This window comes from Drosophila yakuba, chromosome 3R, assembly GCF_016746365.2.
Source record: "Drosophila yakuba strain Tai18E2 chromosome 3R, Prin_Dyak_Tai18E2_2.1, whole genome shotgun sequence".
NCBI classification, from domain to species: domain Eukaryota; kingdom Metazoa; phylum Arthropoda; class Insecta; order Diptera; family Drosophilidae; genus Drosophila; species Drosophila yakuba.
Window position 1 is genome coordinate 18,046,245 of NC_052530.2, and position 24,989 is coordinate 18,071,233.

A 24,989-nucleotide genomic window follows, 5' to 3' on the forward strand; every position below is an offset into this window, starting at 1 on the left:
TAAATTTTTTCATTTTTGTTTTTGAAATGACACCGCCATTGGCAGTTGCGTTTTTGTTATTTTTTTGCTTGGCCCGTAGTCGCGGCAAAGGCAATTTAATTAGGGAAAGTGGATTAATTTGCAACTCGTTAGACTAATTAAGGATTATAATCAGCAGCGAAACCAACGAGCCGTGTAAAAACGTCAGCGAGTAAAAAGTGAGCTGGAAAAGGATAACAAAAAAGTGAAAACAAAAGGAAACCAAAACCAAAAGGAAATAAAACTGAATAAAAATAAAACTAAATAAAGGGCCACCACCTACATACATACATACATGAGGTGACCTTTGCCACCCAAAACTATAAATAGTCTAACCATAAAAAGCGTTTACCCAACAACACGGCGAAGAAGAGAGTGAAATCGTTTAATTGGATTTTCACCCACCTTGACTCATTCGGATACAATCAACAACCGCCCGAGTGGCCCCCTCACAGGTGAGCTAAGTTGAAATCGGGAAATAATCTATAATTTGAGTACGTTTCCTTAAGCAAATGAGTCCACGACCATTTCTCGGAATTACCTTTCGGAATTTCATCACCTGGGGTCAAGGACAAAGATTGAAAGCGGCAGATAACCTTTTTACAGGCAGTCGTTTCTAATCAGTGTTCTACAATGCCTACACATGTTACACAATATTTTAGAGTGGGAAAACCCATATATATACCATCAACATCAATAAATAGCTATAGTGGGAACATAGAATTAGTCGCAGTTACAAATGCACTTCTATATTCCTTTGTAGGTTTAATTATGTGGGAAGTACACGCCTCAATAGCAAATTAATTGGCCAATCAATTACGATAAATGACCTACAATCTTATCTTATCAACTAGGTAATGCCCATATAAAAATAAACCCCCAACTGAAATACATAAAATATATATTTTTTCTGTAATTTAACCGCACTAAGCGCACGTTTTTTTTTCTGTCAATCAGCTCTACATTTATGTGATATCACCATGGCATGTCTAAGAATAATGGGGGTCTGCTTATCAAATGTGTCATTCAATAAAAAGTAACATTTTACATCAGTTCGGAATTAGTTTGCTATATCTTAAGCCCTCTATAAATATTTCAATAGTTGTTTGATTTACCTTAGTTTTCGCAACCATTTTATCATTGCAAAGAGAAAGTCAAACACTCGATTCAAAATTGATAGACCATCGAAACACGATAAATTACTGAAAGCCTTATCTTATCAACCCGTTTAGCTCGGTATAAATCAACGATTTCGAATTAGTTAAATTTCTCTGTAATCACGTTGTTGACATATAATTAATTTCAATTTCATGATGATGCCGCTGCCGTTTGCCGTTTTCGCCAGCTCTTGTAAATGCTGTTGATTTTGGTGTTTCCTGTGCATTGATGACGACGGTAAAATGTGCTGAAAATTCGCATTCGTATTTATTTTGTTCCATTCTGCTCCGAACCCCTGTCGATGAGCATAGGGGCTGCCTCAGCACTCTGCCATTTATAACCAGTTTACCAGTTCGCCAGTTTGCCAGTTGCCAGTTTAGTAATCGCAATCGGGGAAACATTGCCCTGTCAATTGCCGCAACTATAAGCGAATGTAAACAAATGATTGCGCACACACAATAATGCCAAAGAAACTGAATTATCAATGACTGTGCATTTATTCGCAAGTAAACAAGCGAATATCCAGGCTTTTCGGCAAGAGATTGCTAATCAATAGAAGTGTTGGGGTTATAAAATTTGAAATAATTCCATTACATTTAGTTGTTTTGAATCCATAATTGACTACTTCCGAATTTCAAGCAGCACTCGATCTTCGAGAGCCGCACTTGTCATTTGCATTTGGCCCATTTACAGTGGAAACCATATTAACTGCCTGTGGTTTTGTGTTAATTACCATGCCTGGAGATAACAAAAACTAATATGACTGCGAAATGTCGAGCTTTCTCTTTCGCTCGGGTTCTGGATGTCTATCTATCTATCTATCTATCTATCTACCATCTGCTATCTATGTATCTGAATCTGATATCTTTTGGGATGGGCTTCGGATTCAGCGAATTCTACCAGTCATCGTTGGCATTTAATTGAGTCATGTCATGAGTATTAGGCATAATTAAAAGGCAATTTCATTCAGTGCGGCAGCATTATGTGTGTGCCTAGCGCTATGATATCTAATATCTGTGGCACAACAGGTTCGCATTTCGCACTGCACAACGAAATTAATTAAATTGTTACTCAAACCGTTTTCTGATTGACTGACAGACGACGGCCTGACACTTGACGCGATGAATGAATGGATTGCCATGGCATGAAATAGCCTGGAACTGGAACTGCAACTGGTCAGTCTGGATCTATGTACATATACTCGTTATGTGTATTCATATACATACGTACATATGTATCTGCAAACTATGCGACTGCACAAACAGAACACACAGGCTCAGCCATTTGGCATTTGAATGGGCCCAGCGACGAGATTACGCAAAAATGCAAATGCATATGCAAAGAATTACGAGTATATTCGGAAACAGAAAGCATTTGTGGCTCTCATTACAACAATCACACTCGGAGTGGCTGCATTTTTCACGCTAATAGCAAGTGTAAACAAATAATGAAAATAATGAAACTAATGCAATTGCCATACTGAAAACAGAATGCATAAACAAATGGGCCCATAGCCCATTAATCGCCCCTCCACATTTCTGATACGCTTAATCACCGATTCCTCGATATATGGCAAATGTTATTACTCAATTAAAAAATGTATTCTGTTACTGAAATTTTCAAGTGATAAATTCCTAAAAATAACAGGATATATTTTTCATTATTTATAAATAATATAATATAATTTAATGAATTATTTAATAGACTGACAAAAGTAATATCAAACTAAATTCGTTATATTCATTTTCCAATATTTTTTCCATTTCTGTTATGCTTTATTATCAATGCCTGCTAGAAATAGTATAAAATGGTATACAGATTCTGATTAAAAATAAAAATATATAAGAATTGTTATATTCTGTATTCAAATTGTTACCGATCAATTTCAATCTGCCAATCAAGACCCTCATTTGCCAGCCAGCTCAGTTGATTATTAATTAAGAGCCGTGCTTTCTTCGCCGCCAGATGAAAGAGCCGGCGAGCGGCTGGAGCTCAAAGAGCCAGTTTGGGATCCATTCCCCAATCCCATCGAGCTGGAGTTACAACTTAACAAGTACCCAGCAGACAGCTCAGGCAAATAAGCCAGCAGCCCGGCAAATAAGCAGTCCGCTTCGCGATGTCAGGCGGCGATTACAGCTGATGAGTCACGCAATTAAACGGGGCCCATTAATGTGAAATGGGGGGCACTTGTAGGGAGGCAACTGCTGGGGGGCAAAGGGGGCGGCTGTTTTATTTCAAAGCTCCAACATCTCGCAGACCCGCAAAAGTGCGACAAAAGTCAAGCCATTAGGAACGTTCCTAATCAGCGATTCCGAGAAATCGACTCAATCAAGTCCAAGTGACGCAGTTCGTCGTCATTCACTTAAGCGGCCACTTGAAAAAAATATAACTAATTAGCCAGTGGCTGTAACTGTGGCTGTGGTGCCGGTGCAGCTTGCAATTCAATCAATATCAATTGGCAAATTTGCATTCGCATTTTGCATTCAAGTCTCCATTTAAGTGCCTTCGCAGAAGGGGGCAATCGTGTTTGGCAGCTACTTACATACTTATGTATGTACATATATGTATCTAATTAATAATTATGACCATTATAAGCCAGCTGGCTGCTTTTTGGCTTTATCTGCAGACATACAGTACCGCAACCAGTTCAGACGGCTTCCGCACTTTGCCGGCGCACAAAAAATGTATCTTTTAATTGAAAACTCTTTTGGTCGGCGGCAAAAAAAAAAATGCATATGCAGATGTGTGTAAATGCCTCATATGCTCAATTGCTTTCGAAAAGTCCAGACACATGCCTTTATATATATAAATAAATTTGCACAGCATATACGTACGTATATATGACTTTGTTGTCGAGCCGAACTGGCCGACATCAAATCAAATTGAATGAGCGCGGTCCATTACTCTCCCAGTGATTTTGCCAAATGACTTCATTTCATATCAATTAAGTTTATTGTGCCGGTGTCTGCTGTCTGCTGTGTCTCTCTGTGGCCCATAAAAAAAGCGCATGCCGCCTTTACACACACACACACACACACACACACCGAAACGGGCTGAAATGCGTACGGATACTCCGATACTCAGATACTTGGATACTCGGATACATTGCCCTGCCCTGGAAACCGAACGAACCTGATTCATGCGCTTAATTGCTTTGGAGCGTGTGCCGCCTGCCGTCGCACACAAAAAGGTATGGAATCGAATTGTGCACACAAATACACAAATGGGAGCAGCAAAACTTATGAGTTTGCCATTGTATCTGTATCTTTGACTGTATCCCCGTATCCCTGTGTGTTTGCCCGGTGTAGCTGTAGTATCTGTAGCCGCGCGCTGGCTTCCAATAAAAATGACAACAACAATATTCGACAGTAGGTAGGAGCAAAAGAAACGCTCATAAAATATGCCCAGCGAAACTGGGCACGCCAATCTACTATCTGTAGAGCAGCAACCCTACAGATGGGATAACGAAAGGGAAATTGAATAAAAACAAGAAAAAATACTCGGGCACACACAACGGGCATTAAATGAAATTCAAATGGAAAGATCAACATCGGATAGCAGACCGGGTTGCATGCCACACAATCTACGGATTAATATCCACGGCAACGTCTCCTTTTCTTACCTTTAACACACCACGGCCTGAAAACGGGGTACTCTTCAGAATTCCCACAGTCAACAGATTTTCGAATTATATTGTTGAAAACCCTTTCCAACTTATCATAACATTGAAACAATAAGCTGGCAAATGCATCCCATTATACCCATTAACCTTATTAACTTTTTTGAATATTTAATTTCATCTTATCAATTCCAAGTTACTGCCATGAAATTCTACTATATACATATATAATATTTATAGTATACACAGTCACAGTCTATGAGATAATGAATGATTGTAACCTAATCGAAGCAACTAATTATCATTACAATTGGCTTTGATCATTACAATTTGTAAGCAAAATGTAATAATAAAGGGGAAAATCAATATATTTCATTTGCAACTCGCTTGGGCAAAAACTTTTGAAAATGAAGCTCAGCAGTTTAAATAGTCTGATCTTCCCACGAGATAACGACTAACGATACTGAGTTGAACAGCTAACCTGGGTTAATTAACATATAATATCATACGATGTCGATACTGCCATTTTCTGCTTATCTGCGACCGAATTTCAACCCGGCCCGCATTTCTCGTTTGTGTGCTCATTATAGCCCTAATTTCGGTGACCCACAAATGCAATTAAGTTGCTATAAAAATAGACATTTTATATGATTTCCTTCCATCAAGCAGTCACTCAGTCAGTCATTTAGTCCGTCAGTTAGTCAGTCCGTCAGTCAGTCATTTCGTCGGCTAGTCGGCAATCAATCTTAGATATTGTCGTTCTGTGGGACTGATGTTGATAAGAAACGACAACGCAATTAGATAGCCCGCTCCAAAGATAAGGCATTACGAATATGAGGCACGAGCGGCAGAGAAACACTTATTTTATGGATCGCAAGCCGTCCCAGAGTCAAACTCATAAAAAGACAGCCGCTGCTTCACTTCCAGAGAAACTTCATTTATGGTTGCGCCCAATTAGCTGGGCAAATAAGCGATAGCACATCAAACTTCAAACAAATGCGAAAACCATTAGCTTTTTGAATATGCCCGCCAAAGCGATGCTTTCCAGCACTTTTTTCGCCAACTTCACAGCACTTTTTGGGCTGACAAACAGCTGATCATTCAGCAATTTAGTTTGCGGCACGTTGTCGGTGGTGTTACTTTTGTTTGGGCGAAATAAACAAAAATAAATACGGGAAAAGTACAAACACTACGTTATCTTTTGTGTAGCCATAGCAACCGGTGTGTTTGTCGTCTGAGTAACGTTTAAACATTCTCGTTTTGCAGCCTAGAAATCTGTGAAAAACAACTAAACGAGCATCACACGCGCAGCTCCAGAAACCGGCGAAAAAAGTATCTTTGGAATTCTGAAGCAAAGTTTGGATGCGAATCCAGTGCAAACAAATATCTTTACTACGAAAAACACAAATCCGCAACTGCAATCCTTAAAAAATATATGAAACTGAATTTAATTTTTGAAAACCACTAATTAAGAGCTGAGTGCAACTAAGAAAAGGGGTTTTCTATAGAAAAAGGAACACGGAGCAAGCAAGATACATTTTCAAATTAAGAAGATATACGATAGCAGCTCAAATTAATTCAAAACCAACTCAAAACCCAAGAAATCTTAGAGTACCTATGCAAGTAACCCTGAATGAATTGAACATTGCTCTTCAACCAAAATTGTACTTATATCTATTTCCGCTCAAATCGAAACATATCGAATGAATCATTCATTGAAGTCGCTTAAATCGAAACAAATCGAATGAATCATTCGTTGAAGCCCGTCTTATTCAAGGAATTATCTGCTGAAAGTTATTAAAAATAATAAAAAAGTCATTGCTAAAGGAAGATTAAATATAATCCCAGAATGGGCTTCAATATCGATACCCAGAAGATCTGCTCGGAACTGGAGAGCTCCGATCGACGCCTGAAGACCACAATTCTAGAAGAACTACGCGATAAGTGCGCAAATGGAGCAAAAACCGCGAGCGCCGACGAAATAGCCCAGGTTTTCGATCAACTGTATCTGCATCTGTTGAAATGCTACGAGGATAAATTCGAAAGCGTTCGCGATCGTGCCGTTCAAGCGGTAAGTGCCTTCTTGGCCAGGCTGCCGCCCACGGATTTCCACCTGATGAATGTGGTGTCCACTTTGGCGGAGCGAATGGGAAAGGCCGAGACCGTGGAGCCCAGCGAGGAGATCCGTCTGCTCTACATTAAGCAACTGAATCTGATGGTTTGCCTGTACGCAAAGATGGGTAGTGTGGGCGTCTTCAGGGAGTGCTATCCCCTGGTGGCGAAGATCCTGATCAAGTCCATCAAGGATGACTATCCGGTGGTTCAGCGCGAAGGATGCTGCACCGTGGTGAATCTCGCTCGCGTGGCTGATACCCAGGAGTTTCGTCCCTTTACGGAGTCTTTGTTGGTACCTCTTTACTCAATGCTGAATCACAAGCATGCGCAGGCCAGGATCTCGGCCATTGAAGCCATCGGCAGGCTGAGTCTGCACATGGACGCCAGTGGCGATGCAATGAGGCGGCTCTTCAATGAGGTATCGCCCCTTCTCATGGACACCATGCCTTTGGTTCGTCGTGAAGTCGGCCAGATGGGCATTCTAATGCTAATGGAGCTGCTGGATCGCTATTCCTTCTTTGAGAGAATTCTGCCCCTGGTTCTTTGTTGCCTCAAGGACGAATCGCCGGAGGTCCTGAATCACATATATCCGCAATGGCTCAAGTGTGGCGTACAGTATTTCAATGAAAACGAAGCCGAGTTGTCGCAACAGGAAATAAGCGATCTGCCGGCTGAGAATTATCCGGAAGATATCAAACGTCCTACCATAGGATGTCGTGGTTTGGTGCAACGATCCTTGAGACTGTTGCAACTGATTACCCGGGAAACAAGCGACTGGAAGGACAACGTTCGCCTTCACGCCCTGAAGCTTCTCTATCAGTTTGTCTTGCACGCCGAGGCTGCCATGACGGCCAAGTTCTTCGAGATCTATGGGGATTTGGCCCATGCCTGCATTGATTCCGTGGCCGAAGTCAATGCGGAAGCCGCCAAGGTGGCCGATTTGATGGGTCGCCTGTTATCCTACGATGCCTGGATAGATCATGGCTTTGATGGCCTAGAACGAAATGCCCGGGAGTCCTATATGAGATGTTTCTACCACATGTTCACCGCCTCGCTGGGCGGCACCTATGAGCAGCTGATGCGATTGGCCAACCTCCTTCGCAGCACCGATTACTCGCATACTCTGAAGCCAGGCTTCCAGCACTACATACTGAAACTATTGGACACCATTGTGGATAAATCGCAGAAGATCAATGCGGGGCAGAACGAGCTGGAAGATCTCTACGAGTCGGTCTATGTAACTGGCATTAAAGTAATGGCACTTTCCAATTCCCTCGAAAGTAGCAGCAACGAAGATGTCAATTTCGGCCAAATGCTGATCGAAAAGCTTGTGACACTTCTCAACTCTTCGCTTGCAAAAACTCACGAACGTTGGTTTCACTTGGCCTTGAAGGATGTGGAGAATCTGGATGCGGCTTTGGAGGATAATGCTGAGCCAGTAATGCTGTTGGATGGATTGATTAATATGTGCCACATTCGAGCTACCTATGTGCACGATCTTATCGAGAAGGTTAAGATCGTCTTTGCACATTGCTGCGATAGTGCTCAAGTGAAAATCTTTAGCAGTCTCTCGTTAGCAACACTATTTTGGTCGAAGACGATGAACATAGAACGTGAGCGCAGCACCCAGATGTTAAGTGAATTTGTGTCGCAGATTGTGGAACCCTATCTGACCTGGAAAGCTGGTTCCAATGCCGAGGCCATGAGATCCCTGGCCATGGCCACACTATGTGCTTTGGCTCAGGGAGCCGAGTCTGAATCTGTGGAAGTGCTACCCTCGCTGGCCAAACACATGCCCAGCCTGCTCGAGGATCGCAATGTCACCACACGGCATTATGCGATCAAGGCGGTTGTGTATTTTAGGGAAATGTCTGTGGAAGAATTGAAACCATTGGCCTATGCCACCATGCAGCGCATGGATGATCCTTCGGCTGGCATTCGCATCCTGGCTGCTTTGGCTGTGGGTAAACTGAAGCCCAAGTTCAGTGAGACGGATACTGAAATCGAATATGAAAAGGAGGTGTGGGATGCCATAGTAAAACGTGCCATGGATCTGCTTTTGCTCTATCACGAGAGTCCCGAGAAGGAAATGAAGGCAGCTGTGGAAGTTACCCTACAGGTCTTGGCCCGATCTCATCCAGAAGCCTGGGAGGAACGCTATCAGCGGGCTTTGCCCATGGCTCAGAAAAAGGATCAGCTCCACGAACTCTACAACAGGCTAACCATCAATGAAGCTCCAGATCCTGGCAATACACTTACATCCGAAGATTAGGTTACACTCTACATATTATTTAAAAATTTATTAAGCATTTAGTTTTAGTTTGCCGCATTGCAAATTTAACTTGCAACTTCTAAAGCATGTACTTAAGCTTTCATTCCAGCAATTGATTTAATTGACCCATATACATATATCCACTTCTAAGTACCAAGAACTATTGTAAACAAAAGCTTCAAACTATAAAGTAAAATCTGTGCAAGCGAAAATTTCACAAATCTCTTGTTTATTTTGCCATGGCCAAAAATAATCCGTTTGATGATGAATTGGGTTGCAAATACGGGGAAGCAAATCATGAGGCAAAAAGCATTCAAAAGCTGCAATTAATATACAGCACGGCATTGGGTTAATACTTGGTAAATATACGAGTTTAAAAATAGCCGGAAATGGGAACAGAATTCATATTGATGGAAAAAAGCAATTAATAACAGATTGGAATATGTGGCAAATTGTTTCATGTTTGGCCATAATATTGAAAATTCCTTCGGGTACAGCAAATAGTCAATTAGCATTTACATTTTCCCGACCTCTCAATCAACCACCGATATTAGTAACAATTAAAGGCTAAGCACACATGAAGTTGCGGTTCACTTCAACGGGTGGGTTTTGTAACATCAAATTGCAATTTTAATTGGGCCCACTGTGTGTGTGTTAATAATCCGCAGGATTAACGAATCCTGCGCCGTGTTGCATAACTACTGGCGCATTCATTGCGGCAACTGAAGGATTTTTCAATCATCAGCAGGTCGACCCAATTCCCTGGCAACGGAACGCAAAAACTAATTTGCTTCGCCATGTAGCCGAAAAGTTTGCACACTATATTAAAACAATTTGTCAAATTAGGCAAAATGTACAACTTTCTAATTAAAACACCCACATGCGCGCACACCAGCTCCCGAATCCTTCGTTTTCGGGGATGAGGGCACACAAGCACAGTGGCCACTCAAATGTGCGAAGCTACCGAGTTTCAAAATGATGTCTCTTTACAGAAATTAAAAAAAGAGTGACGAATATAAACTAGATTTAATAAAACATGAGCATGAAGAGGCTGGCCAAATTATGAAATAATTGAACAAAAGGTTTCCGCTCGCAGGGGATCCACTGTAGATACATTCGCATATCGATAAAGTTGAGATGGCGCCATTTGGAGTGAATGTCTCCATCTCTTTCTGTGCACTTAATTGCTGGCAAATGAGCGTCAGGAGCTTTTTTGCCTGTTTACTGATGGAAATGGGGAATGATATAAAACACACATACGTATGTATGTATAGTGCACATGTAACTGTATGTGCAAACACAAGCAAAATGACTAACTGCAAGTAAATGCAAATGTAAATATCCTTGGCTGATTTGCACACTTAATTAATTTTATTTCACATTTTGGCCGCGGCTAATTATTACATACTTTGGCAATTAGCGACTCACTTCATCGCCAGCCTTGATCTTTATGGCAGGATATATTAAATTAAACTAAATGCCAGGGTCAAAACGAGTTTGGCGGGGCGCTGTTGGCCAGCACTCCGCATTGTTATGGCCAAGCACATTTAACTAATTATGCCGAACTCCGGGCATCAAAGACAGTCGACTGTGGATTTCGCAAACGAGGCGGACGCGCAGGGGGCGGTGGCCACCCACAGACGTCAGTTGTCAGTTTAATTAATCCCTTTCAGTGGCAGACAGAGCCCGAGCTGCAACTGCACTGAGAGAAAAGGACATGGCCCATTTCATACAGAGAAATCATAGCCAAGTGCCTTATGCCTGCCATCATAATCGAAGGTATCTGATGTAGAAGCTGTATAGTTAACATTATGATTAAGTTTTGAAACCACAGGAATTATCTAATGTTTGAGCACATTTTCTCGCCGTGTATCGCGGATGGCACACGGCAAATAAACAGTTATAAATAGCAGCCACGAGCAGAGAGGCGAACCTGGCCAAGGACCACCGACAACTTCATCCTCATCCTCATCGCCGCCGCTTGTGGCGCACAAATTAAATGCTACATTCAATGCCATTTCGAAATCATTTCGAGTGGCCGCCCGGCCAACTGGCTTTTTTCACTGGGTTTTGGATGGGTGGCTATCTGCTGGGTTATCTGGTGGGTTGTTTTGGGTGGCTGGATCGTCTGAAGGACGCACAAAAGTTGCCAGCGCTCGACTTCTGCCGCAATTGAATTTCACTGGGGCACAGAATAAAAAAAAAATAACAAGTTAAGCCGCATGCCTTCTGCCCACCTACTCATCCACCGCTCTCCACTTTCTGTGAGCTTGCAATTTGAAAATTACTTTCATTACGTTTAAAAGTTCATTAAAATTTCACATCCCCGAACCGTCCATTTTCTTTTTCCCCATTTTCCATTTTTCCATTCGGCAGTTGTCAGTTGTCGTATATATTTACACACTCGACTGGCCCAGAAAAAAGCGAGTGAGTTTTATAAATAAATATCTACCGAATGGCTGACCTATTTGGCCGGAAAATACATAGATGGCCATGATACTTTGACCTCATCGACGATTTCGTTAATTGAGATACTTTTCGTCTCTGGTTGCAGCCTGCATTATGCAAGCAAATTAAACGAGTTTACGTAACAATTAATCCACTGCCATGGCAACTGGCATCGAGTAGTATTGTCCTGGTGAATGGTAAAGGCCAAATGTGATGCAGTGAGAAAAATAGTTACTGCTTAATTGTTGCCACTGGCAAGGAAGGCAAATAGGAAGAAGATATTCTAACTAATTTTCTTGTATACAATGATAGTTGGTTTTACTATCCCTAAACTGCACAGCGGTTTGAAAGGAGCCCTTTTACTTTCAGAACCTTGAACTAGCATACACTAACTTAGCAAGCAAGAGAAATTGTTCTCAGTGCAGACCCCCAATAAAACCTTCGCGAACAAATGGGCAGCGATGAGCGATGAACGATAATTAAATACCGCCTCATGCTCGAGTTACCATCCTTATCCTAATGCTTATCGTCATCCTTATCCTTATCCTGCCGAAACTTTGAGTGGCGCTCTTAGCAATTAGGGTGCTGCCCCTGGCTACTACTAATAAAAATGGGCGGGGTCACTGGGGGCGGAGGTGGTGGCAGAGGCGGGTTTGGTGGCAGCCTTGTCATCAAGTTGGAACATGGTGGAAGTTCTTTTCGTGCTTCATTTGCTCGCAGCCTCGCTCGTTTCCACTTAAATGCTTAATTATAATTGAGTTTTATGTACGGCGCGGAGAAAAACTGTCTCTGCTGAGCAAAAGCAAAAGCAAAAGGAGAGCCAAAGCCAAAAACAGAAGCAGAAGCAGAGGCAAAAGCAGGAGCAGAAGCATTAGCAGCAGTGCCTTCCTGCCAGCGTACTTGAAATTAAATACAAATAATCTTTTGACTCCTTGCTGGCCCCCATTGGCTGCTCCCCCTGAGCGAATGGGGTCCTCTGATCCGCTCCCATTTAGCGTTGTTTTAATTACGTCTTAATGCCAACGCTTAAATGGGCGAACTGGAGCGCCTTTCTGTTCCGAACGGACGATGGAGGGTTCAATGCCTTCCGAGCTGTGCGTATCAATTCAGCGTTAATTGCTCGCCAGTTTTATTCTCGTCCCCCAGTTTTATTCCTCGTCGAATCCCCGCCTGCATTTTCTTCGATCCGGCGAACAAAATCGGATCAACTGGAGTGGTGCGAAAGCCATTTCGGCAAAGGTTTTTATTGATTTTTGTGCCAAGCAAGCAGTTGCCGCAACACTGGCACCAAAGGGTTAATTGCGTGCAACAAAGCTTGCCAAATGACACAGGTTCTAAAGCAATCATTTATTTAAAACTAGCTAAGAAAAGCTATCGCACAACGAAATGGTATTGAAAACATTCAAATTAAATAAACATTAAATAACTTTACCACTAAAAAAAAACTCTTTAACAACTATTTATGGTCTTCAATCACTATAAATATATGAAAGCACGCCATGTCCTAATAATAAAATAAATAAATTTCGGGCTGAGGAGTAAACTTTTTAAATGGCGCCCTAAACCACTGTGTTCTTTTGTGCTTAATTATGGGAATCTTGCCAGACAATGAACGAAAGTCTGAGTTGGCTTTGCAACGGGTGGATGGGTATTGGTGGTGGACATGGAGATGGGAATGGGGATGCAGAATTGCACCATCATCGGAAAATGCTCATCAAGGAGCGGAGCAGAGCTGGCAGCCAGACGAGCACCATCAAGTGCCATCGGGCCACTCACTCGAGAGCTACGACTTCGACTTGGCCATGTATCATTATTATCATCATCGTAATACCGGCGAGTGTTTATTTTTGGTAGCCGGACGATCTGGGCGCACAGTAGGCAGCGCCAGCAGTTTTTGTTAATGTTCGCATTAATGTTGTCTTACTGCGCCGGCTCTCATTTACTGCGAAATGCCGAGAAACGGGAGGGTGGTGGTTAAAGGGAGGGGGAGTGAGGTGGGTGAGGAGTCCGCGAGTGATGGCAACGTTGCTGGCATTAATTAAGCATGTTTGACTGTGAATGTCAACAGCAGAAATTGCCGTTCTGTGCATGTGTTTGTCCCTCTTGGTGCACACTGGGAAAAATTGGGGATGCAAGCTAAAGGGAAACAAATTGGGGCGTTGATATAACAAATTATCATCTTATTATAGAACTTCTTGATATTCGCTTCAAGTAGTAACATTTTACAGATATATATTTTGAAGATTTTAAAAGAAATTACCAATATTATGGCGTAGTGTCTTCTACCTTTCGACTGTTACTTTTGCAGATTTAGCGACGAATATAAGTGCAGCACTCCCTTATTTCGCGCAGTGTAATTGAGCGAGTGCGTTGACAGGCGGACGAGTGACGGGCTTTTGCACGGAGCGTGACAACTGCGCCCGCCCACCGCCACCCCGCCCCCTTTCCCCCCTTTCACTATCGGCTTTCTCCAGTGTCGCTTGCGCTACGTAATTAAGTGACGCAAGTCAATTTATTTTGCAATTAATCATTAATTTATGCGTACGGAAGTATAATTGACTCATATTTCAACCGGCTGGGCCGAGATCGCTTCGCTCGCAGAGCGATGCCAAATATTGGGTGACAGGAGAGTCATCATATTTCGATTACCTTTTACTCAAAAAAAAAGGAGCTCAACCTTTGCTTTTTATTCTACTTAATTCCCACGATTTTCCTGCCTCATTAGGCGAAAATCAATGATTTGCGCATTGAGCCAACTGAGTGACGTCGTTGCTTATTGACCCTTTGCTCAAAGGGTTCCATCTCAACGCGATCTTAAAGACCTACGATTAGAAATTAGGAATTAGACAACCTACATTATCTGCCCTGCACAAATCACAGTTTATTCACAGTTTGCATTTTAAGCGCTTCGGTTCGAAACAGTGAAATAAACAAAATAATCAAGCATCCTTAAATGGGATTTTAAAGGATCTAATAAAAGATCATCTATACATGAGACTTTTGAGATGGGATAGTGCCCAAATGGAATGCTTTAAATATGCTCAAATATATTCATTGCGACCTTCGAGTGAGTCAACTGTTCTATATTGGTAAGTTTTCATTTTCCACTCGATTTTCACGTCAATTCCAATTAGGAGATGTGACACAAATGTGTGTAGAATATTTCCTGTTCAACTGAAATGATGTGAAAAGTTTTCACATTCGATCAAGTTGTTTGTTGAAAGTTTTTGCATACTTCATGTGCCAGTTAGTTGATTGATTGACAAACTGATGGATGTACTCAATGTTGCTGGCCAACTGCAATGAAACAGCAATATAAATAATCGATGGCACATGGGCAATAATGCATTAATTTAAAACATTCGCTTGACAATTAAGTGTAGCAAACCAGCAATGCAATCCAATCCAATCCAATCCAATCGAATGCAAACCGAGGGAATCCAATGAGCGCCAACTCAGTCGACATGTGGTCCAATTGGATGGCAATTAGTCGAGTGCGGTGACCTTTGACCCAGTTCGCCTTATGGCCAACCAATCAACCAATGAGGCACTGGGCCTACATACTTCTGACGAATGCAAAAGAGAATTATAATAATGGCAATAATGAGAAGTAGTCGCCATCCCATTTAAAAGGTCATCAATCATAGGCAGTTAGTTAATTGCGGCAAGTTCTCTTTCTCTTTCCCCTGCCCTTTTGCATTTCTTTCTTCGTTTTTGTGTACAAAGGAGCGGCTGTCTAATGGTCGGTACAAAAAAAGAAAAACTGAAAAAACTAAAAAAAAAACAAAAACGTTTAGCGAATAAAATGCCGCAGCAAATTAAAAAAATAAAGCTTGAGCACGCCAACTTTGCTGACCCAAAGTTCAAGTGAAATAAGCCATGACAAGCGCATTTCGTCCTCGTCGCTCCCAAAAGGCAAAAAAAAAAGGAAAGCAAAAAAACCCCAAGGACCCTTGGCGAAAAAGCTTTAAAGGCAAATTGCCTCAAAGTTTTGACTTATTCTTGGAGCACTTCCAGCCCCAAAAATCGATGTGAAAATAAAAATAGGAGGCGGGTGTAGTTGGACAGGGAAAAAAAAAACAAAAATCCCAGCGAGGGCGAATTATGACAGGAAACATTTCAAACGGAAATGAGCCTGCCGGCACTTCCGGCTCAGCGGCAGTTCTATATGGCCAAAATGCAAACATAATTAGCTGACATTTTCACTCATTTTGTGTCGTTTCAATTGCGCCCATCCGCACTAATGAACAACTCCCCCAACACCCAAACACCCAACACCCGAACACCCAGTCTGGCATTCTATCCAACCATCCACTCAACAGTTGTCCACATCTAGCTGTCACTCAGCGGAGTCTTCACTGTCGCAAACCTTTTCTGAGTTACCCCTAAAAGGGCGTCATGGGAACAACCCTCGCAGACGCATCTAGCAAAAATAACTTGAAAATTGCGCAGCATTTATAATCTGTCTGTGATTTATATAACGATTTCCGTTCAAACTACGAGAGCGTGCACTGGAAAAGAAAAGGACTGCGTCTTAAATTTCATTCGTTTATAAAAAAGTGCATTTACAAGCCTTAGTAAATAAAATACAAATTAATGATATATTTTAAAAGAAGACAAATGTTTTTGGTAGGCTGGAACTACTGGAAAACCTTCAAAACCCCACTGGTTTGGGGCTTTTCTCTCAGTGCCTGGCCTGTGTGTGTATTGGGGATCTGGGCCACCCTTCGCTAGCTGCTGAATGCTGGATGCTAGATGCTTTATATGCTGACTTGACAATAATGGCGCAAACACACATCTCAGCCCGCTGAGAACGTGCCAGTGGCAGTGGCAGTGGCAGGAATGGCAGGGAACTTAACTTGGCCCGGTCGTGAGCTGGTCGTGGCAGCACAATGACTTGAATTCAATATAATAAATAAAATATAATGCTGTCAATAAAAATAAATAAATATAACATCAACAACAGCAGCCAGTGGCAGCAACAGCAACAGAAACAGAAACGAAAACGAAAAGTTTAAGACCTCGCCGGGGGAATTGTAGATTGAAGAGCTTAAATGCTGCGCTCGAAATAGCCACGTAATGTTTGTGTGCTCTGCAGATTTGGCTCCGAATGGCTGCCATTTACCTTCGGTTCTTGTGGGCGTGGCTGGGGCAGGAAGGATACTCGCATGTGCTGGAATTTCGCCCGCAACTGTAACTGTAATGTTAAATGACGAGGGACCGAGATTCAACTTGAGTTGGGTGTGTGTGACCATTATCCTGCGCCATTTAGCGGTGTTTATTTTATTAGCCCTTCTCTAAGTGGCTTACATTGGAGTAGTAGGTGAAAATTCGTTGGTTTCACAATTTCAGTATTACAGAAAAATGGGGGAGAAAGCCAGAAAACAATTACTTAGGAAAACTGAATAAAATAATAATACCAGACTAGCACTTACACTTAATTTAGTAAACCAAAACAAAAAACAAACTGCCATGCAACTCTCAGTTATGAAATCGTTTCGAATGAAATAATATAATAAATTCAACAGGCAGTTTACTGATCCAATTGGTTGACACAGTCATAACTAGTTATTTTCACCCATGTGGGAAAACACACACAGTTCTGTGAATGAGCCAATCTACAAGCAAACCAAAAACACTTGAATAAAACATTCCCCAAAATGCAACTCTCGCTGCAATTGCTCGGATCGAAAGCGGCCACCCCCCAAAGAAAAGTTCACAATTGCCACTTTTCACATACCCACTTTTCCAGCGCACACTCACACACACACACACACAGGAGCACTTTTCCCGGACAATCGTTTTTCAGCATTTTATGATTTATTTATGCAGCCATATTGGCTTCCCTTCGCCAAACTCTTGTCTATGCTATGAAGTTACTCCGTAACCAAGTTGGCTGTGCAAACGGAGTTGGCTAAATCCCACACAATAGCCGGGCAATAATAATCGTTTGACTGCTTCTACGTATATATACGAGTATATTGAAAATATTAATGGTATGGAATATAATCAAACACTGATTTTAGTATTCCAACCGTTGGCTTCGTTCGAGTTGTCAAGTTTTAAGCGACTTTAACGTTCGACTTTGATTCAATTGTTGGTTGGTCTGTCTCTCGGCCAAAGTGCTAACCCAATTTGTAGATTTGGAGTGAAAAAGTAAAAGTTTATTTCATTTTAATTTGTGCTCGTCGTGTGTGTGCGTGTTCTATTAACTTATTGTTGTTTTGCCCTTGCTAGGAAAAAGTTTTCCCAAACAAAAATTAAAGGAAAAAAGAAAAAAGAAAAGCGAAAAACGAAAAACGAACTAACACTAGTGAAGGACTGTGCGCGCATGTGAGTATAAATTCACACACGAGGCAAATGCCAGGGAAATTAAAACAATTAAAGCACACGAGCAATTTTCCAAGGAACATCGCGAGCCGGTCTCTGCGGCAACGGTTAATGTAAATTCATTTAAAATTGCTTAGTCCTTGGGGGTGGCATTTTCCTTAAACCAAACCCACCAACCCGCCCACCAGGTGAAGTGCCGATAGTGAACTGTTTGCCTTCACATCACATCACAGTCTGTGTGCTCATGTGTCTGTGTGTCGCGGCAATTTAATTAGCGAGCGCATAACTTTATGAAATATTCAGAGACTTTCCTTTCCCAACGAAATATGCCAACCGCCTGGCGCCTGCCATTTTGTACGTGTGTGTGTGTGCCAGTGTGTGTGTGTGTGTGTGTGTGTGTGCCCGCTTTCGCCTGGGCAATTATGGGCCGCCCAGGACATTCATTAGAGTACCTCATAAAAATCAATTAGCGGCATGTTACAGGTCACCACAGAAATCCCCGGGGTCAAACTGGCTTGCAGCGTTGATTGCAGCTGCCGAGTTGGCTTTGTAGTCCATCGAGCTTAAAGACAATATTCAAATATTTTCAATAATTTAGATCCTATATTCGATATGCGATGGCTCAGATCCGAGTTCTCATGCGGTTGTTTGCTGCAAAGTCGAGCTATAAGAACCAGCAATTTATAAGGCTTTCAATTCAGCAAATGATGACGCACAAGCCAAACTTTGTGGGTGGTTGGGGGGCGGTGGCTCGGATGGGGGGGTAAATATGAATGACGAATTACACACTTTAGCTGCCAGGTTGACAGCACCCACTCACTCACACCCACTCACTCACACACACACACACACACACGCAGAAAAACAGTACAGGATAACACATTAAATTATGCTGACATGGCGCAACGGACAGAGGGTGGGCGTAAAAGTGGGTGGCATGGGCGTGAAGATACGGAAAAAGGGGGCGGACAAAGTCAGCCACACAGTTAACGTCAAAACTAACACACGGCCCAGAGACGAAGAAAAGCCAGCCAAAAGCTGAAAAGCAAAGTCGACGACGAACGTGAAACAAGGACGAAACGAAAAGGAAAGACAACAATGACACTTGCGATGAAAAAGTAAAAATTTATAAATTTATATATAGGAAGTACAAGTACATAGGAAATGTACTAATAGGCCTTAACTAATAGGTTAATTTATTTACTAATAGGCCTCAACTAATAGGTTAATTTTTTTTATAGGTTTGATAAAATACAATTAATTTAAGCTTTTGTATTTTGTATCTAAAATATATATTCTGATATATATATTGAGGCAATTAATATTTCACTACATATAAAAGTTTCATAAAGTTTTAAATTATCGTATATTTTATATAAAGAGTAGAGAACACGCCTTTTTTCTTTGAGTGGAGTACAAAACGAATGGCGGCGACCAAGGGTCTCTGGCGAAAGATGCCGTGGGCAAATGAAGCGGACCCTGATGATGATGATGATTCGAGAGTGGCTTGTTAAAATTCCAGCAAAACGGCAGACAAAAAGTCAGCCACCCTCGCACCCGAAGGTCCTGTGACCCTCCTGTGGAATGTGTGCTGCGTTGTTGTCAATGCAATAAAATGAAAATGAAATAAAATAGACAAAATGCTGGCAAGCCAGCGAAGGACAGGAGTCGGCTTGGCCAGCACCAAAAATCCATCTCCGCAGCCTCGAGGCCAAATATGGTTGGCAAAAAGTTGCCGAAACGGGCGAAAATGTAGACTTTCCAGATATAATGCTCATATGGCACACAAAACAAACATGAGCGAATTCTCAAATAAGAGGTTCAGTTTTGGACGATTTTAGGCAATCAAACGGGCTTAAGTAAGAGTTATCTAGTTTGCTTAAATACTTTAACCATTATTTTGTGCAAATACGTAAAATACCCATTTAAATGAAACAAAAAGTTGAGAGCTAAACCATCTTCTTTACCATCTGTAACATTCCATCCAATATAATTTCTGTCGCACATTCCCATCCACAAAACCACCATCCACCATTCGCCATTCGCCATCCACCGCTCCTGACGTGCCACATGTGCCACATGTGGCAGGGCGAGTCCGGCTAACAAAACTTAAATGCCATTAGCCTTCGTCCTGGCACTCGACACTTGGGTCCTGCTCCTGCCATTGAGGGGCATCAGAGGGAGGGGAGTGGGGGGAGGAGGCTCTGGCAGAAGCGTGCCAGGTAACTAATACACACACTCGCTGGCAACTAAGCTACTGAACGTGCCGCAGGGTGGGGCACTCTTTTTTTTCGGAAGCCACACAGAAAAAATTCATTTTAGGAAATAACGAGATTAAATTAGAGAGCAAGTCGTAATTGGAATTGTCTCTAGGGAGCTCAAAAAAAAATACAAATTGGTTTCCTGGATACAAAAAACCATTTTAAAGGACGTTGTTGGGAAATAAAACGATAATAAAATTCTAGTTTAAAATATCGAGTGTAACTATCTGATATTAAGGTTAAACACAGACCAATTCCTTTAGTTATTTGTTAATTAACAAGTTCCTTAGTAATTTCGCCCGGTGTAGTGACAGCTCCTCCTTTTCTCTCTATTTTTGCGTTCGGGACTGGAAGGCAAGGCAATTGAAATAACTTCTTCCGCTTGCCTGCGCTGCTTCCGCTGCTTGAATATGTCCCCCAAATCAGCCGGCAACACATTCCAGCTGCCTCGTCCTTCCCTTCCCGCTCTCGCTCTAGCCTTCTTCCTGCCTCGCTCCCACTCCATGCTATCCACTCCACCCCACGCCTCCCATTGCCGCCCATCATCATCGCTGTGAATTGGCTTTGCTCTTGTTGCTCTTTGCCATTTATTTTATTTTCGACTTAAGTGATTTTGCCATTCGCCTTGGCAACATGTTGCTAGCCACATTTATGAGCTCGCTCTCTCTCTCTCTCTCACTCTCTCTCGCGTGTTGCGATAGAAATTTGTCAAGTTGCAGTCGTGTGGGTGTATCTGTGTGAGTGCGAGTGGCAAATATCTTCGTGTCTCCTTTTGTTGTTGCTGCTGCTGCTGCCGAGCGGCAATAAAAAACATTTAAGCACGCATCATTTTATTGAGCGCGCTGCTCGAATCTGACATTTCGACTGCGACGCCGACTGCGGAAAGGGGGTGGTAGTTGGGTGGCCGTCTGCTCAGTTTTTCCGCGTGTGTGTGTGTGTGCTTGTGTATGTGGAAGTGTTGGGGTGAGTGTGCACTTTGTATTAATTTAAATTGCTTTTGGGAATGCCAGCCATGAGTTGTTACAACGCATAACGATGCATTCAAAATGCCAACAAATTAACTGCAAATTGTTTACTCGAAATTTAGCAAAGTGGATATACATTTCGTACAGCTGCAAATATTTGATTTGAAATTATTTTCACACAGAATTTAAGGCTCTAAGGTTTTGTGATTTTCTGAATTCTTGTAATATTAAGTTGTTATAATTAATATTGATTATATAGTTATTAAATAGTTTTCTTCTATCATATGAACTTAAATACAATTTCATTTGTTATACATACAATTTGAAACCATTGAGGTTAAAGAACTCTCGACGCTCCTCGTAGAATTTACTGCTGAAATTTAAAAAATAATAATAATATCCCATGTACATTTCACACGCTTTTGACTTCACGAATTAAGTTAAATTGTGTCACACTCAAATGTTGTGCCATAAATTTTCAGCAAGCACTTGCAAACACAAACGCACGCTCACAGTGACAAATGTACAAGGCTGTGCGACACCGCCCAACGCCTACCACCCACCACCCACCGCCCATTTGCCACCCCCTGGTGGCATACAGCACTTGAAAGCGTATGTGCCGCCTAGTTGGATCCTTCCTCCAGCTCTATCTCCCTCTATCCCTGTCGCTCTCACTCTGCGCCCCTCTCTTTCGCAATGATTGTGCAACATTTTGTTATGCAAATCACAACGCAGTGCGCCAGGAAATAGGCTACGCCTGACCCACCCAACTGGGGCTGAGGCTCCAACCCACTTCCACCCACTTCAACCCGCTTCAACTCAACTCAACCCAAGTCGGCCGAAGCCAAAGCCGAAGCCAAGGCTTGCCGGAGGGTTAAATAAGTTGAACTGCACTGCAAGCGAAAATGCTGCTCCATTTCGACCATTTAAATTAGGTCTTAAAAGTATGAGTATAAAATTCTATTGTGTACATACATACCTGGCTAACTTTGTGATTCATAAGTTAGTAATCTTATCTAAATGCCAAACAATCAAGATAAGCCTAAATATATTACAAACCAGCTAAGCCATGACAGCATTTTAATTCATAGTCACTTATTTCGCTATTTCGTCACAATTTAGCATTTTTATGGATCTAAGAAGTAGGTGATAGATATCAGATTTCCTATACAATTCTAATAGGTACTGAAAGCCACGCTTATAAACCTTTTCAAGAAAAGCAAATTTCACAAATAACAATTAGTATTATTTTCTTGCCGTGTACATTGCGGCACAGGCAGCAAGTGGCAACGGACTGACGCTGTATTTTATTGCATTACTTTCGGGTCTCTGCAGGGGGGGTGCGAGCTGCAAGGTGGGCGGGGGGGTTGTTCGGTGAAAGTAAGTGGAGGTCCGTTGCAAACGAAGCCTTTTGGCCTTCACGTCGAGGGCGGGCACAAATTACATTACCAGGCGCCAGTTGGCAGGCAGACCGTTAACAAGTTGACGACAAATGTGCAGCTGTTCGGGCTAATCTAAGTTTGCTCTCTCTCACTTTATCTCCATTTTTCAGTACCAACTTGTTTAACATATTTTTTCATTTCCCTCATTTGCAGGCAACGTGGCTCAAATGATGCCCGAAACTGAACGCGACGCACATTTGGAGGCAGCTGAAATGGCCAGCGGGGCCCTGGGTCACAATTACGCTAACATTGTGAAGGATCAGCAACAGCAGCAGCAATTGCATCTCCTGCAGCAGCAACATCATCAAAATCAACTTCAACATCAGCAGCAGCAGCAGCAACAACAACACCAGCAATCCAACACCGATCTGTACAAGATGGCCTGCAATGGCTACAACTACAGCAGTCCGCTGACCATACCGCCCACCTCGATGACCAGCCACATGGTCAGTCCCATCAGCAGCAGCAAGGAGAAGCTGGTGAATATGTTGCGCGTGCGTGACAACAACAACATGGCCAGCACGATCTCCGACAGTCCACCCACCACGTTTCTGCAAAAGCAACTGGAGGCGGTTGTGGCGCCCCGCCCAAGTTCAGTGCATCCCCAGCAGCTGCAGCAGCCGCAACAGCAGCAGCAGCAGCAGCAACGGCGTTCGGTCAGCACACCTGCAATTACAACCACACCTGGTCCGCCCACCAATTGGCATGCCCATGTCTACGATCGCCTACCGCCACACCCGACGCCCCACTCCATCGCCGATATCCTGGGCATGTCCCTGGTGAAAAAGGATCGGCCCGAGGGCGCCTTTGATGCCCAGGGACCGGCCAAGTCGCCGAACAGCATACTGAAACCGTATCAGGATCAGCAGCCCATCCGCAGCTCCTCCATTTCGATGAGCGATGCCAGCGAGGAAGACAGTGCCGCTGTTGCAGGGGCCACATCTGTGGCAGCAGCAGCAGCAGTAGCAGCAACTGTTGCAACTCCGCTCGATCAGCCGCTAAATCTGTGTGTGGCCAAAAAGTCCCGCGACAGCAACAACTCACCCATGCCGGCCACCAAACAGAGCCAAATCCTCGGCAAGTCTGCTACCAAGAAGGGTATGTATTGGGCACAACTGGTCCACAGAGAAAAAATATTACTGTATATTACTATATATACTATTACTAAGTGTAACTTAGTGAAGAGATGCTAAAAGTCTGAACTACTAATCTTAAAACCTTTGCCAGTCAGTGAATAATGAGATCAGTAATGCCTAAAGAAGTAGATCTTCTGAAAGCTTCTTCCCAAGCTCAAAATCTATAATCAATTTAGTAGCTAGTGTTTTTGAAAGTGTTTCTATTTTCGAAGTGATCCCGTTCCCATCCCTCGCGTATTGGCGCCCAGCATAGGTAGGATGTGTGTGCCGTGTGGCAACGCTCGACGAGCCTGCCAATTGAGCGGAGCGTGGAGCTCTCAACACGCTTCAGCGAAGCGTGCGGCGGGCAACACGGCGTATGCGTGTTCTGCCAACTTAAATGATGCCCATCGGCATCTTCGTCTTCTTCTTGGCCCGCTCATCGTCTTGGGCCCTTTTTTCGGCTGGGCTAATGGCCTGGTCATTAGAATTTGCCACACTCCAGTTAACTCGGCTCGTCTGTCAGCTACTCAATTTTCCAAGAATTTTATATGCCATTTACAGTTCGATTATGGCTTCAAGACGTACTGAATCTACAACTTTGGACAACGAAATGTCGGAGCTAAAAAACAGTTAATTATTTATGAACATTTTAAAGCTCTAATTGGTTATTTAAAACACATAAGTCATTGTTTTATTTTACATAAACGAGAGCGAATCATTAACGAAATGTGCCATAAAATGTTCAGTAAATACATTGTTTGCATATATATTCCGGCCGTTCTTTTGCGATAATTAATAAACTATTCAAATTGTAAATGGTCAACAAAATGTGCAAAATTTAATTAGATGCACTTTTGGCTCATTGCTTTGTTATTTTTATTTCATATTTGAATCGGAAATGGTTGCCAATTTAAATATGCATTTGCATTGGGTGCATTAAAATGATTTAATTCGAAAGAGGCCAGCGCATTGGCACGAAAATATACGAAAATGTACGAAAATGCAATTAGCAATTGCGGCAGCCACAATGAAACAAATACAAAATGGCAATCGGTGGGCAAAAACAACAAAAACAACCAAATGTTGAGAACTCAATTTGAATAATTTTGCTGCCGCCATTCGCTTGGCGCGTTAATTGCTCAATGTTGTGTGTGTGTGTTCCGTTTTTATTGTTATTAAAATCACGTACCAGACTTGGCGAAAACAACAGCCAAACCAGCAATCCAGCAAACAAGCAAACCGA

At 42.5% G+C, this 24,989-nt stretch overlaps 2 protein-coding genes across 4 annotated transcripts in view; both read left to right on the forward strand.

Moving 5' to 3' along the window:
- Positions 1-24,989, forward strand: part of LOC6537316 (homeobox protein abdominal-B) — a 44,080-nt gene that overhangs the window by 4,985 nt on the left and 14,106 nt on the right. Inside the window, exons 1-2 of one of the 3 annotated variants that reach the window (XM_015192791.2) lie at positions 340-473; positions 22,782-23,726. In XM_015192791.2, coding sequence (XP_015048277.1) covers positions 22,796-23,726 — 931 coding nt within the window. In that variant the 5' untranslated portion in view covers positions 340-473; positions 22,782-22,795. Of the gene's footprint in view, positions 1-339; positions 474-17,902; positions 17,964-22,781; positions 23,727-24,989 lie in introns of those variants that run through there. The other 2 variants (XM_002097837.3, XM_015192793.2) reach the window with 2 other exon arrangements.
- On the forward strand, positions 338-9,394 carry LOC6537315 (dynein axonemal assembly factor 5). The gene is made up of 2 exons (XM_002097836.4): positions 338-473; positions 6,062-9,394. Exon 2 carries the CDS (start codon positions 6,645-6,647, stop codon positions 9,180-9,182), a length of 2,538 nt encoding a protein of 845 aa, XP_002097872.1. The 5' UTR covers positions 338-473; positions 6,062-6,644; the 3' UTR covers positions 9,183-9,394.